Raw genomic sequence first — 16,197 nt, 5'->3', positions numbered from 1 at the left:
TGGATGTATTAATGGTAGACTGGGAGCCTCCAGTATCCCAAAGGAATTCAATGGGGTGGCCTCTGACCTCTCCTATAACCAGTGGTCTTCCAACTCAATCCCACCGGGTATCGCAAACCCACATCGGAGAGGCCGGACACCGTCAGTCTAGTGAGTTATAGGCAAGTTTGTGCGCGTAAGTATCCACATTATGCATGGGGCGGCTGGGTTCTTCAAACTGGCGTGGGTAGCGTTCCCGGTCACATCTGGGGTTTGATCTAGGCAAGGGGACGGGTGGTCTCGGGGGTCGTGTGTACGATGCTGGGGGACTCCCGCAATCACGAGCAAAATGGCTTGATTGTCCACAATTAAACCATACTACCCTATCCCTTCCCTGAGGCATGTACGGCGGGGCCGGATCCCTTGGGTACTGGGGTTCTCTACACTCCTTTCGCCACGCTGGACCCTGGTTAGCCCTCAGAGGATGCATAGTTGCCTCCTTATCGATACGTGCTCGTGGGTCTCCTGGACTGACTGTTCCCAAACTCTGGATAAGCGGTGAAGAACCTGTGCTTCATTGTGCGTGTGGTAGGCGGAGTCAAAATTTATGCAAGCCTTTTTGCCTGCCTCGGTAGCGTGGGATACTAACATCTGTGCCCATTTGGAGGAGTCGGAGTTATCTAATGCAGAGCACTGCAAGTCTCCATACACCCCTTTAAAATGAATCCAGTGCCGACTAGCGAAGGCGGCCGGATGTTCCCCTTTCCTTTGCCTACATTTGTTTAAACCATCTACGGGATCTCCCTTATTATATCCCACTGCTGTTGATATGGCCTCTTTCATGTCCTCTAAAGTTCCTTGTCCCACGTTTTGGAGTGATGGTAATGCTGGCCTGACTGACAGACTAAGGCACGTTACTATGCGTTTTACTTCCTCCCTTTTGCCTCGCCCAGACATTATTTTCTGTTGTCTAATCTCCTCAAAGAAGCAGTGTGGGTCTGCGGTAGTGGTGATTTTACTACAGGCATCACTCAGTTGGGTCACTGTAAGTGGAGTTGTCTTGGTAATTGCCCGGCTTAGGCTATCCCCTCCCTCCCTCTCGGTGCTGACTGGGTGCATTGGCACTGGCGGTGAATCCGGTGGTTTAACGGGTACAACTTTCTCTGTGGTTAGTGGTGGCGCGTTCGGTATGGTTATTTCTGGGGGTTGTGGTGGGGGATCCCAACTCTCGGTCTCCATGACGTACATTTTTGCCTTTTCATGAAGATCTGCCCAATCTGCCCTCTGTTTCTCTCCTAACTCAACTGTCCCGAAGGTACCCATAAGAACATAAGAACTAGGAGCAGGAGTAGGCCATCTGGCCCCTCGAGCCTGCTCCGCCATTCAATGAGATCATGGCTGATCTTTTGTGGACTCAGCTCCACTCTCCGGCCCGAACACCATACCCCTTAATCCCTTTATTCTTCAAAAAACTATCTATCTTTATCTTAAAAACATTTAATGGAGGAGCCTCTACTGCTTCACTGGGCAAGGAATTCCATAGATTCACAACCCTTTGGGTGAAGAAGTTCCTCCTAAATTCAGTCCTAAATCTACTTCTTGGAAAACCATCTTGGACCGAGAGCAATGATTTTAATTTATTAATTTTGCGCTGGCAGTTAGAATGGTCAGCGGTCGCTTGTCGCTGATCCTGACTGGTCTGATGGAGCGCTTTTAATGCTGCCTGCAGATTGCTGCACTTCACGTCTAAGCGGGTGACCTTCTGCTAGGCCTCATCTCTTACCACGGCAGCCCGTTGGGTCTCTTGGTAAGCTTTTTCACATTGAGTTTGAAAGCTGCCTAAATGCACCACGTTAGCCTGGTTTGAACATTTTAGATCTCTAATCTCCCTGTCTTTTTCAGCTCTCTCTGTAATCTTTTTATCTCTGTCTGCTGTTCCTCTTTTAATTCCTTCACCTAATCCTGACTCTCATCTTTTAATTTTGCCACGTCCTTTTGCCCTTCCACTTTTAATTGTGCTATCTCGTCCTGCAGCTTTGCTATCTCCTGCTGGTGTGCGTTGTTTACCCTATCGACGTCTCCTTGCCAGGCACTTTTTGCTCTATCTGCGTCTCCCTGCCATTCGTTCTTTATTCTATCTACCTCGCCCTGCCATGTGCTGCTTACCTTCCCTTCTTCCTTCCAGGCATTTGTTACTTGAATTAGCTCTTGCTGATGTGCTTTGTTTAAATGCTTTATTTCCTCTCTTAATGCTCCTATGATTTCTTTACTTCCTCTTTTCCGTCTGCTAGTTGCATGCGGACGGTCGATAAGACCTCCTCTGTTCCCATTAGTTGCGCCATGCAGCACATTACTGCAATCACTTTCTTATACTTTAGCACGCGCTTTCCATGCGCTTTATTCAGGTGCTCACAATAGGTTCGTCCTATTGCTCCGGGACCTGTCTCTGTATTCTCACAAAATTCTGCCCAAAGGACCCATCCCTTTCTCTTCATATATTCCCAAATGTTCTCCTCCCATATGGGACACTTTGCTACCTGCGAACTCCGGTCGCTCATCTCTGGCTATGGGGGGGGGGGGGGTTGATTGGACTACGGGTCCGGTTTATGACCTATTTTCCGATCCTAATCGTATACGCCTGTGGTTTCTGATTTTAATTAGATTTGTGGGATCTTTCAGAGCAACAATCGTTACTGCTAATCGCGTCCCATCTGGGGTGCCAACATGTTGCCCTTTCTAAACCACAGTGTGTCTTAACTCGTATACGGTGGACAGATGACTAAGAGACTCAGTTTATAAAAATGAACAATATTTATTCACGCTCACACAATGCTTATGGTTATTCAATCAAACACTCCCAATCATAGGTGACACTATACCCCAATAGTTCCAAGATCTGAACTTGACTTGGCAAAGGCTGACAAGCATTGGGCAGATACAGGCCTGTTGTCTGTAGTTGGTTATCAATCTGGTTCTCTTCTGGCTCTGGTCTTCCTTCTGTTGGTAGTGTGGATGATCTCCTTCGTCGGCTGGTGGACGTCACCGTTGTTAGTTACTGCTGCTCAGAGAAAGAATGAATCAGTGCAGTAACTCTTCTGCTGTTTGCATTTCGTGACTCTTTTGGTGGGCGGTCTCTGGGTCATTTGTCAATCAATTGATCAGGGCTCGATCAGCCTGATCGATAAAGTCCAATCAGGGGCTGCCACATCAATTTTGGGGTGGGCACTCAGTGGCCATGCTTGAAAGTGTTGGAAACATGTAGGCCCATCCAAATAAGGAAGTTAGGTGACGCTGTGCCTGGTAAACAATTGTGATTAACAAGACAGCTCTATTGATCCTGTTGGTGGCCTGGAGATAGTCCTTTACTTATGTTATTCGCATCAAGCTGTGAATTTGTTTGAAGTCTGCGAAGCCTTTTTCTGTAGTTTTATTTGATCTGCCTGCAGCCTGCTTGACCACATGCTTGACCACTTTTCCCAGCATCCCTTGCTGGACACCATTTTAGGTGGCCACAAAGGATAGGTCGGGGAAAAGGAGGCATTGACAAATATGTCATAGACATGACACAAAGGGGAGTGTCAATGGTGCCTCTAAGGGATGAAGAGTGCTATTGGTGGCAAAAGGTGAGATAGCAGAATGTGTTAATGGGAGAAACTGAGCAACCTGGGGCAGGTGGCAAACGGGGGAGAGGTGGGGCTGTGTTGGGCAGGCCAAGGTGCGTAAAAACTACTAACACCAAACAATGAAAAGGTGGGGGGGGGGCGGGGTGATCAGAAGATGAGGCTTTGTTCTTCCAGTTTGCGTTGGGCATCAATGGAGCAATGCAGCAGGCTCAGGGCAGACGTGTGGACATGCAAGAGTTGAAAGGGCAAACGAGCCATTATGTCCATGAAATGGCACAATTCACACTCCCCCTTGTCTATGTCCATGACATTAACACATTCTGCTATCTCACCTTTTGCTGCCATAAACACTCTTCATCCCTTAATGGCACCATTAACACTCACCTGGAGAAAACTGCCGAGGGATAGCCAGAAAACCCCGGCAAGAGGACCAGCCATGATTATATTGAATAGCAGAGCAGAGTGAAAGGGCCGAATGGACTACCCCTGATCCTATTTTCTATAACGCCCTAACCTTTTCCCAATTAGTAACAATTGCTCTCACTTATAATTAGAGCATGCACTTAATTCTGACAGGATTGCAACATGAATAAACCTAACCACAGAACACGTTCCCACATGATTGCCCTACGCTGTGTTGAAGTGCAGAGTATGTTAAGGCGAGAAGTTTAGGTAGGCATCCTTCTGATCATCAATTTGTCTGGGCTGTATAAACCTTGATGAGAAAATGACTTCCCTCGAACTGAAGCCATAAATTAAATTCACTTCAAACTTCACTCATCTGGCCCCTCAGAGTAAGGGACTTTTTATAAATTTAATGTGTGAAGGGACTCATGCCTTCTGTTTGGTTTGGTGGTTTTAGATTTATTCCTAATCCAACTCCTGGTCATGGTCGCAGACTCTGAATCTTCTGGTGTCATTTCACTCTCTTCTTAGTACAAGCACAGCCCTCCAATAATTATTTTCAACTCATTCTCAGGATGTGAGTGACACAGCCAATGTGTCATTTAATACACAGGAAGTATTCTTGAGCAGACCAAAGCCAGAGTGCAATGATGAGGGTTCAAAAAACCTTTGACTTGGTGCTCAGCTATCTTCTGTGTGATTATATTACAAACGGTTCTGGACTAAAGTTGGAGAATAATGGATATAGAGACGTACTTATTGCCATTAACCCCGGAATCCAATATAATGACAAGATGATTGGAAATATTCAGGTGAGATATTGATGTGCTATCTGAAGAAGTGTAATAGCCTCTGCTTTGTTTAGAATGAGAAGGGGGAAGAATGAAAGAAATATGTTAAGTCCTCTTCCCTGCCAGCATTCCATTAATTTTTTTAAATAAATGTTTTTTATTGGGTTTTTGAACAAAGTATATTTACAGTTATGTACACAGAATAAAATTCATATACAGAGAAGAGAAGAAAACTAAAGAAAAAAAAAACTGGTATGATATTGTACACTAGCTCAACAACAGCAACTCTGTACAGTTAGCAATATTATTTTTAACACCTAAGGCACCTGTTTGTGGGGGGGGGGGGTGGGAACTGGGGAGGTGCATATACATTTGGGTGCCGGAGAAACAATTACATTGGTTATGTCCAATACAGAGAGGGCAATACGGGAATGGATCTGGTGTTGGTGTTGTCACTTGCTTCTCCCGGACGGATTTCGCTGCCGTTGTCGTCTCGCATTCACCTCCGCTTCGGCCGCTCGTCCCGTCTTTTGCCCGTATTTTCCTTGCTCTCTGTTCCTGTGTTTGCCAAGTTTGCTATCATCTCCCATGCTCTCCTTCCGGCTATTATTCCCTTGCCTACCCTCTCCCATCTCTGTTTCCCCTCTATTGTTTCCTGTCTCCGTCCTCTTCCCTCCCCATCTGCCCCCCTTCCCCTTCTCCTGGTGGTTCACCTTTCTTTTCTCTTAGGTTTAGCTGTCCCCCCCCGCCCTCTCCCCTGGGTCTATCGCTCCCTCTCACGCCTTGGCTACTTTCCCCTGGTTCTTGGCTACCTGGCCATTCTTCTGCTTGTTCGTTGGCCACAAACAGGTCCCGGAACAATTGGGTGAATGGCTCCCACATTCTGTGGAAGCCGTCGTCTGACCCTCGGATGGCGAATTTGATTTTCTCCATTTGGAAAGATTCCGAGAGGTCGGACAGCCAGCCTGCAGCTTTGGGTGGTGCTGCCGACCGCCAACCGAACAGAATTCTACGGCGATCATTCCATTAATGAAGCAAGATCATGATTTCAAGTTTGCCTTTGCTTCACAGGAAATAGTGACAGCTGCCTCCTCCTACCTTCACCAGGCAACCAAGCAACAGGTTTATTATTCGGATGTGAAAATCCTGCTGCCTCGAACATGGCCGGTTAATTCCAGCTCCATTCACAGACCCACGACTGAATCCTACGAGAAGGTAAGACGTGAGCGGCGAAGACTGACAAATCCCTTCAAGCCTGATCCTTGTTGGCCCCTGGGAATTCTCTTGAAAACCTGTTAACACTTGGTAGTGGATCTTTGCACCAAGCTTCTGCCAAACTTCCGGCAGAACCGGTGCAATTCCACGGAAATTCCCAGCGGAATCTGACACTTCCTAAAGGTTTGATTAAATGTGCATGTTGTCGCACTGACTATCTATTACTGAACAACTCACCCATAGTGAGTTAAAGAATACCCTATTTAACAAGAAAAGAGGAAATCTTTTGCAATGAACTCTTAAAGTGTCAATCGCTTGTGTCAGAGTTGAGAAATGGGTACATGGTTTTCAATATAAGCTGCGGGATTCTCCGTCGGTGGGAGCCTCCTCTTCGCCGCAACGCACCCACACCCGCGGGTTTCCCGGCGGCGTTGGGGTGGCCACAATGGAGAACCCCATTCGCTGGCAGCGTGGCGGGGAATCCCGCTGCTGGCGAGGGGGCGCCACGCTGGAAAACAGGGCTGGCGGGCGGAGAATCCCGCCCAAGGGATCTGCCATTTACGACAGAGTGGAGGAGAAATTCTTGTCCCGCAGAAGGTCATGAGTCTGTGGACCTCTCTTTCCCAGGAAGTAGAGGAGGCAGGGTCATTGAATAGTTTTAAGGCAGACGTAGATAGATTCTTGACTCACAAGGGAGTCAAAGAGTATCAGGGATGGCAGGAAAGTGTCACTCAGGGCACAATCAGGTCAGCCAAAATCTTATTGGATGACCTACTCCCGCTCCTAACGTGTTTGTTTATAATAAGTTCTGTTTTTGTTACATGATATTTGTGAAATTGTTCTGGTGCTTTAGGATGGACATTATACCGGATCTCCAGAGGCCAAACCAAATTACACATTGTACCGGGGGTGTCCAGAGGCCAAACTAAACAGCACATTGTACCGGGGGTGTCCAGAGACCAGACCAAACAGCACATTGTACCGGGGGTGTCCAGAGACCAGACCAAACAGCACATTGTACCGGGGATGTCCAGAGACCAGACCAAACAGCACATTGTACCGGGGGTGTCCAGAGACCAGACCAAACAGCACATTGTACCGGGGGTGTCCAGAGACCAGACCAAACAGCACATTGTACCGGGGATGTCTAGAGGCCAAACGAAACAGCACATTGTACCGGGGATGTCCAGAGACCAGACCAAACAGCACATTGTACCGGGGATGTCCAGAGGCCAAACTAAACAGCACATTGTACCGGGGGTATCCAGAGGCCAAACTAAACAGCACATTGTACCGGGGGTGTCCAGAGGCCAAACTAAACAGCACATTGTACCGGGGGTGTCCAGAGGCCAAACCAAACAGCACATTGTACCGGGGGTGTCCAGAGGCCAAACCAAACAGCACATTGTACCGGGGGTGTCCAGAGACCAAACCAAACAGCACATTGTACCGGGGATGTCTAGAGGCCAAACCAAACAGCACATTGTACCGGGGGTGTCCAGAGGCCAAACCAAACAGCACATTGTACCGGGGGTGTCCAGAGGCCAAACCAAACAGCACATTGTACCGGGGATGTCCAGAGACCAGACCAAACAGCACATTGTACCGGGGATGTCCAGAGACCAGACCAAACAGCACATTGTACCGGGGATGTCCAGAGACCAGACCAAACAGCACATTGTATCGGGGATGTCCAGAGACCAGACCAAACAGCACATTGTACCGGGGATGTCCAGAGACCAGACCAAACAGTACATTGTACCGGGGATGTCCAGAGACCAGACCAAACAGCACATTGTACCGGGGATGTCCAGAGACCAGACCAAACAGCACATTGTACCGGGGATGTCCAGAGACCAGACCAAACAGTACATTGTATCGGGGATGTCCAGAGACCAGACCAAACAGTACATTGTGCCGGGGGTGGGGTCCATTGTTTTTAAAATTAAAGTGAAGTCCTTCTGAAAGGCATAGGTCCGAGCAACTGTCCAGAAATAACAGAAAATAAAGGGGATACACGGGGGAAACCAGGTTTAAGCAGGAGGATCCTTACAGAGGCCATTCCAGGAGATGGTAGTACTGAGGAAAGCCAGGTGACAGGCTCTGACAGCACTGACTGGGTAGAGGCCAGCATCTCTCCATATTGCACATTGGATCTTCTGGGAATCTGCATTGGGGCAAGGAGTCTCGGTTCCATTGATCCAGGGCTGTGTACTGTATTGAGAATGGAGTTTATGACATAAGGAAGCATAACAGTTACGGGACCAAAGTCTAGGAGCATTACATGGGGGTTGCCATTAAATATTAGAATAGAGGGGCCATCGGAGACCTCGGAATGGGTTTCTGGCATCAGGGAACATGGGGAAAAAAATTAGAAAATACGCTGCTGGATCCAAGGGACATTGATGAATCGGGCACCTGTCTCCAGGAGGGTGGGAGGAGGTGGAGTCGAAACAGAGAATTCCTACAGTGCAGAAGGAGGCCATTTGGCCCACTGAGTCTGCACTGACCCTCCAAGGCTCACTCCCCCTCCTCTGTCCCTGTAATCCCATAACTCCACCTAACCTGCACATCTTTGGATCCTATGGTGTAATGTATCTGGCCAATCTACCTAAACCGCCCATCTTTGGAGTGTGGGAGGAAACCGGAGCAACCGGAGGAAGCACCCGCAGACACACAGAGAGTGTGCAAACTTCACAGTCACCCAACGCTGCAACAGAAACCTGGGTCACTGCCGCTGTGAAGAGGCAGTGCTAACCATTACGCCACTGTGCCGCCCACATGAACCGCTCCAGAAATATTCATTGAAATTAAGATCCGACACCAATAGTGGAGGAGCCAGAGGCAGGTGTCAAAGGGGAGAAGGGACCCAGAGCAGTTTATTAATGCTGGACTGTTCCAGGCCACTCGGCACCATGGGACAAAGTTCTCGGACTATGATGAATGTCCAGCCAGTTTTGAGTACACAAGGCACTTTAACACTGTAGTCCCTGGATGGTTACTTATCCTTTCAGTAACACGGCTATAATTACTCATAATGTGGACATTTGCCAAATCACAGGACAAAGTCATGGCAACAGATTGGGAAAACCCCACAAAAATTCAACTCCAAGTGTTGCAAGGATATTTACTAATATTTATATTTCTGCTCTAGGTAGCGTACTCCTTTTGTTATGTGTGTGCGTGTGTTTCTGTTGCAGTGATTCTCATATGAAAACATCCATTTGTCTTTCCCTAGGCTGATGTGATCGTTGCTGAATCGTACCTTAAATATGGAGATGACCCGTACACTCTACAGTATGGTGGATGTGGAGAGAAGGGCCGGTATATTCACTTCACCCCAAACTTTATACTAAACAGTCTTATTCCTGTTTTTGCCTCAAAAGGTAATTAACCCTTGTAAGTATGTACTTCATCACTGATTACAGAGGAAAGGAGCAGATCAGTTACTTTGACACTCTTTACCTACCTTTGTTTTGTTCTGTGTTCGATGTCTAGCAAGGAATCTACCAAATGACTTGAGACTTGTCCAAACCAGGATCTTTATTGAATCACGTTGTAAGATAGCGATCTGTTACAGAGCAAGTTATCATGGAGTTTCTTTGTACTACCCTCATGTACGTCTTACAACCATCTGCTGATGACCGGATGTGTCCCCACTTATAGCGGAGTGCCTTGTCACATGACCACTGTCTTGAGACCACATGGTGTGTCTGTACTTTCACCTGCTGGTTGGAGGGCGCATCACCAGCCATCTATGATTTTTTTAAAAAAATAATTTTTATTAAAGGTTTTCATAAAATATCAATAACAAAATGAGAAAGAAAAAAGAACCCAACAGGGGTAAGTACAAAACACAATCTAAAAAAGCAACCCCCCAAACTCCGTACCTAAACATTAAATTAACATTAACACCCCAACTTAAGACAACAGGTGTATACACTCCCTCAGACCCTTCCAGTGTAAATAACATAAACAAAAATAAAGTAACCCCCCTCCACCCCCTGAGCTGCTGCTGCCATTGACCAATGTCTAGCGTTCTGCCAGAAAGTCTAAGAACGGTTGCCACCGCCTAAAGAACCCTTGTACCGACCCTCTCAAGGCAATTTGTCCAGAAAGCAGGGATTGCAGGTCTGCAATTTGCTTTCGGCATTTAGCGTGGTCTACCGAGCTCTGCCTTTGTTCCGTCGTGGAACTGTGGAGTGCTCGTGGGGCTGCTTTTAAATCGTTACATTGTTTCTGTAACTGCTCGACTTGGTGTTCTGTTTCTTCTCTTACCTTGCGTGTCTTGGTAGGCCTTATCATATTGCGACTGAAAGCTGCTTAAATGGGCGAGACAAGATTGGTGTGCCCGTTTGACATCCGCCATCTCCTTGTCCTTCGCCGCTAACTGCTCTCTCAGTTCCCTGTTAACTTTCTTGTACTTACTCACGTCTCCGTCACTACTCTTGTCTCTCTCCTCAATCTCTCTGCGGAGCGTCCTCACAACCTCCTCTGTGCCTCGCAATTATGCCAAGCAGGACACGATTGGCATCGGCTTACGAGCTTTCCCGAAGCTCTTCCTATGGATCTCTGTCAGGTTCTCCCACCAAGTATGCCCTATACTTCCGGGACCTGTTTCATCGGTCGCACAAAATTCACTCCAAAGGGGCCATCCTTTCCCTTTGAGATATTTTCGAATTTCCTCTTCCCATACGGGACACTGTCCTACTCTACTGGTCGCTGCGATCTCGAATTCCTGGGGGTTCATAAGGCATTCCATTGCCTTCATTGCCATTTCTATCTCTATCTCTGGGGTTTCTATCGAATTTGGAACAGGGGGGAATAAAGTGGTGATGCAAACATGGGTACGGCTCAAGCTAATTTCCGGTCTATAAAACTCCCGACAGTTTTAACGCAACAAAATCTCTCAGGTTTACCTTATACCCCTGTTAGTACGCATGCAAATAACACACTTCCGAATCTTGGAGGTCTGACCGGTATTGGTCTTACGCTTGTGGTTTTTCTTTTTCCAATTGGATTCTAATTCAAATTTGGGTTCTCTCGGAGTGACAAAGCCACTTCTAGGTCGAGTCCCATCAGATGTCGCCAGTAATGTTGCTCTGTTTATCTGGTTATAAATATGGCGGTCAATATGGTCACCTTTCTTAATCCTAATTATGTTTCTACTTTCAGAGTCGCCAGGTATCTCTCGATACCGCCACAAGGTTCAACCCGAATACTGATCAAAGAGCCAATACGCCAGTTAGTTAGTTCAAAGTCAATACTATTGATTTACACACACAGTAAGATCTACTCATGCACAACAGTACTACAAACTAAACTATCTCTAACGCTAACGCCTATACTTAACTTCGTGTGCCCACTTAGTCAGAGAAACAATGGCCGTTGTTCGGATCTGAGGCTGTTGGGTTCGAAGAGGTAGCAGGAGAACAGCTAAGGTCGTCCGTCTGGTAGCGAGCATTGACCTTGAACTTACTTGTTTCTGGTGATGCTGGTCGATGGGTCTCTCCACTTGAGAGCCGAATCCAAGGGAGCGAATCTCTCGTGGGGGTTCCTTCTTATACTTGGAGGGGCTTTGCGCACTTTTAGGTGGCCTTAAACACACCCGCAAGTGTGGGTTCGCGCCGGACCCACTCCGCTCCAGCCGGATCAGCAGCTCGAGCGGCGTGAAGCACTCCACGCCGTGCTGGCCCCCTGTAGGGGCCAGAATTGCTGGGTGGGATTCTCTGATCCTGAGGCTAAGTGTTGACGCCATCGGAAACGGCGTGGCGTTTCTTGATGGCGTCAACACGGCCCCAGCATCAGCAATTCTGGCCCTTGGAGGCACGAACACGCGCATGCGCAGTCCCACCGGCCCCACAGGCCGCTCCCGGACCCTTCAACGCCGAGGTCCCGCTGGCTCAGAGCTTGTTAGAATGCCGCCGGCGGGACTCGGGTATTTTTGTACGCCCACTCGGCCCATCTGGGCCGGAGAATCGCAGGGGGAGGGGCTGCATAGAACGGCCCCCGACCGGCGCCGCGCCAACCACGCCGGCCCCAATGGTGCGGATTTTGCGGAGAATTGCGACCCGGCATCGGGGCGGCGGGTTGCAATTTGCGCGGCCCTCCGCCGATTCTCCAACCCGGATCTTGGGTGACGGCGTTTCCGATGGCGTCAATACTTAGCCTCAGGATCAGAGAATCCCGCCCGCTGTCTTTTATACAGTGAATTAGTAATGCCCTCCACTGTTTGATTTAAACATAGATGTGATTATTAACCCTTCACTATACTGACTATATACATATCATTACAATGGGGAGAAAGTGCAAACTCGACACAGATAGTCACCGGAGGCCAGAATTGAATCTTGATCTCTGGCACTGCGAGGCATCAGTGGTAAACACTGTGCCATCCAGGCCACCCTTCTCTGGACTGCGCCCCGCAATGTTACAACTGAAAAACATAGTTTCCAGGCTCCTTTCCCATCAGGAAGTTAGAGAACTAAAGTTTTCGGCTGGATCCTTTGACACCCCAATTCTGTGCCATGCTCAGTGACATTGCTGCAGAAACCACCATGAACAGGGGGGCATTGAATATTCTTTATTTTTGTCATGCCACAGAATAACCTCATGCCGCTGATGGTGCATTTAACATGCCTGAGAGGACCTTGGCCCAGTTTATTTTTTCTGAAGCACCATTGCTACTTCACAGAAAGTGAAAGCAATTTTCACAATTTTGAACAACAAACACACTTTGTTTTTGCAGGGCGAGTATTCGTTCACGAGTGGGCCCTATTTCGGTGGGGAGTGTTTGAAGAATATAATGATCTGGAGCCTTTTTATATATCGGACGATGGAGTTCCTGAAGCGACGAGGTAGGACAACTCGAGCTGAATGTTCTTCAGTAAAAACAAAACAGCTTTCGAGATTTCCAGGCAAGATGACAATTACTTGAAAGGTTTGCATTTATGTAGCACCTTTCCTGACCACTGGGCATTCCAAAGCCCAGTGCAGCCAATTAAGTCCAAGTACGGACGGCAGATTTCCTTCCCTAAAGTGAACCAGGTGGGTTTTGACAACAATTTATGATAGTTGTCATGGTCGCAATAACTGACACAAACCTTATATTCCACAGAGATTAATGAAATTCCACCAGCTGCCGTGGTGGGATTTGAGCCCATGACCCCCGAGCGTTAGCCTAGGCCTCTGGATTACAAGTGCAGTGACACCACTGGAATTGAAACGTGGTCTCTGACGCAGTGAGGCAGCAGTGCTAACCACTGCTTTTAAAGAAGAGCAGGATGGTTGTCTCTGGTGTGCTGGCCAATATCAGCTGATCGTTATTGAACTTTGTCAGACCTTGCTGTGAGCAAATTGATTGCCAGGTTTTGTACAAAGCACCAGTGATGATCCTTCAAAACTACCTCGTCGACTGTGAATGTCCGTTGGTCATGCAAAGCACTGTCTAAGTGCCATCATGATTCTCATGGCTGGCTAGCAGACCCGGAGAAACCCCCCCCAAGAGCTTTACATCGGAGAGACTAAACGCAGACTGGGTGACCGCTTTGCAGAACACCTCCGGTCCGTCCACAGCGGGACCCAGCTCCACCTGTCGCTTGCCATTTCAACTCACCGTCCTGCTCTCACGTCCACATGTCTGCCCTTGGCCTGCTGCAATGTTCCAGTGAAGCCCAGCGCAAACTGGAGGGACAGCACCTCATCTTCCGATTAGGCACGTTACAGCCCTCCGGACTTATCATTGAGTTCAACAATTTCAGACTGTGAACTCTCTCGTCCACCTTCACCCCATTTTTATTTCTATCAATTCATTTTCATTTCTTCCATTGATCTGTTTTTCCCTCACCATTGCCCCCCCTCCCCCACTTGAGATATCTGTTCCCCGTTCCTAGTTGTCCTTTGACACACTGCTCACCTTTGTTCTGCCATTAACACATTCTAATCTCTTTATGTGCCACTATCAGCACCCTTCATAGCATTAATCACCCCCATTTACGCTCCCTTTGTCTTACTGTCCATGACATCTTTGTCAATCTCCACCTATCACTGGCCCCCTCATCCAGCCCCACTGCCCCACTCTACCCTCCCCACGCCCACAATATAAATCTCATCCTATTTCCAGTTCTCTCCAGCTTATACAAAGAGTCATTCAGACTCGAAACATGAGCTCCCTTCTCGCTCCACAGATGCTGTCAGACCTGCTGAGATTGTTCAGTATTTTCTGTTTTTGTTCCATAGTCCAGCATCCGCAGTAACCTGCGTTTATCTCTGAAATCTATCACCTTTTAGAGAATATGATTTTTTTTCCTCACGTTTTCTTCCAAAATGGACAGTTCCCCACATTTTCCCGATCTTTGCCCACTCACTTACCTTATCTATATCCCTTTGTAGCCTCCTTGCTTACTCTTCACAACTTACTGTCCTACCTATCATTGTGTTATCCGCAAATTTGGCAACCATCCCTTTGCTCCCTTTATCCAAGTCATTTGGATAAAGTGTAAACGGTTGAGGCTCCAGCACTGATCACTGTGGCACCCCTGTGGCCAACTAGGAAAAGTCCCATTTCTGCCTACCATCTGTTTCCTGTTAGCCAGCCGATCTTCTATCCATGTCAATATGTTACCCCGTCACCATGAGCTTTTATTTTACACACTAACCTTTGATGTGGCACCTTCTCAAATGACTTCCAGTAGATGCTGGGGTGCCGGCTCAAGAAGGTGAGTGTTAGGGAAAGGTGAATTAAGCACTGTGAGAGATTGCTGTTCTGGCCGATTGGGAGATTCAATGTGAAGATGCGTTCAATGACCTTGCCCACTTGCGTGAGGTCATCAGGTTTCTTGCAGCATCGCTGTCAGGTCCTCAGGTCAACACTCTGCGAATTGACCTGCCGGGCCATCTTCTTCCAGTCTGCTCTGAGGGTGGTGCTTAAGGCCTCCTAGGTCCCGAAGGAGACATGATGTCTCTCTTCCTGTCCACCTCAACTGCCAAGGCCTCCAGTGCCACATGAGTCACTTTGCAACCCTCCTTCTTCTCTGGTGTTTGCCCTGCATGTTTTAAATTCCAACACCATTACTGTTTGAGACAGATAGACTGCTTTTAAGTAAAGCAGACTGGCTTCAGCTCATGCTCTTAGCACTTGCTCCTCGACCCCTTGCTGGGTGCAGAAGCAGCACGAAGCATGGAACTCACTTGGCCCCAAGCTACAATTATGGTAATTGTAGGAACACCAAATTTGCATGCTACCCATCTGCAACAGAACCGGCGCGGGCAGGTCCTGCAGGAAATCCCCATGCCCCAAAAAGTGGGGTCCAGAAAGTTTTAAACCAATTATGCTGGCAATACCGGCTGGCAGAGATAACAAACTTTTCCCAGCTCGTGCGGTTTTGGTCTGCATATTTAAGGAAAGATATGTTTGCATTGGAGGTGGTAAAGTGAAGGTTCACTAAATTGGTCCCTGGGACATGGGGTTGTGCTATGAGGAGAAGCTGAGAAAATTAGGCCTATAGAGCACTTATTAGTACTTGGAATTACGATGTTGTGGGTATCACAGAAACATGGTTAAAGGAAGGGCGGGATTGGCAGCTGAACGTTGGAGGATATAGATGCTTCAGGAGAGATAGAGGGGGCTGTAAAAGGGGAGAGGGAGTAGCATTACTGGTTGAGGAGAATATTATAGCCGTACTGCGGGAGGACATCTTGGAGGGCTTATAAAATGAGGCAATCTAGGTAGAGCTCAGGAACAGGAAGGGGGCAATCACAATGTTAGGCATTTATTATCGGCCTCTCAACTGCATGCGAAAGACAGAGGAGCAGGTAAGTAGAGAGATTTTGGACAGGTGCAAAAGTAACAGGTAGGGGATTTTAATTTCCTCTATATTGACTGGGACTCACTTAGTGTCAGGGGTTAGGATGGGGCAGAGTTTGTAAGGTGTATCCAGGAAGCCTTCTTAATGTAATATGTAGAGAGTTCAACTAGGGATGGGGCAGTACTGGACCAGGTATTTCGGAATGAGCCTGGACACGTGTTTGAGATTTCAGTAGGGGAACATTTTGGGAGTAGTGACCACAATTCCGTAGGTTTTAAGGGTTTTGGACAGGGATGAGGGTAACCCTCGTGTTAAGGTGCTAAACTGGGGAAAGACAAATTACGATAACATTAGACAGGAATTAAAGATTTTGATTGG

At 47.7% G+C, this 16,197-nt stretch overlaps 1 protein-coding gene across 1 annotated transcript in view; it reads left to right on the top strand.

Annotated features, from left to right (window-relative positions):
- The first annotated feature begins 4,657 nt into the window (after positions 1–4,657).
- LOC140426089 (calcium-activated chloride channel regulator 1-like) overlaps positions 4,658–16,197 on the top strand; it is an 84,503-nt gene continuing 72,963 nt past the window's right edge. The window contains exons 1-4 of the mRNA XM_072510432.1: positions 4,658–4,819; positions 5,870–6,013; positions 9,252–9,399; positions 12,762–12,870. Coding sequence (XP_072366533.1) covers positions 4,658–4,819; positions 5,870–6,013; positions 9,252–9,399; positions 12,762–12,870 — 563 coding nt within the window. The remainder of the gene's footprint in view (positions 4,820–5,869; positions 6,014–9,251; positions 9,400–12,761; positions 12,871–16,197) is intronic.

Source organism: Scyliorhinus torazame, chromosome 7, assembly GCF_047496885.1.
Source record: "Scyliorhinus torazame isolate Kashiwa2021f chromosome 7, sScyTor2.1, whole genome shotgun sequence".
Lineage (NCBI taxonomy): Eukaryota > Metazoa > Chordata > Chondrichthyes > Carcharhiniformes > Scyliorhinidae > Scyliorhinus > Scyliorhinus torazame.
Note: the sequence above shows the minus strand (reverse complement) of the source record. Positions and strands in the feature narration are given on the sequence as shown.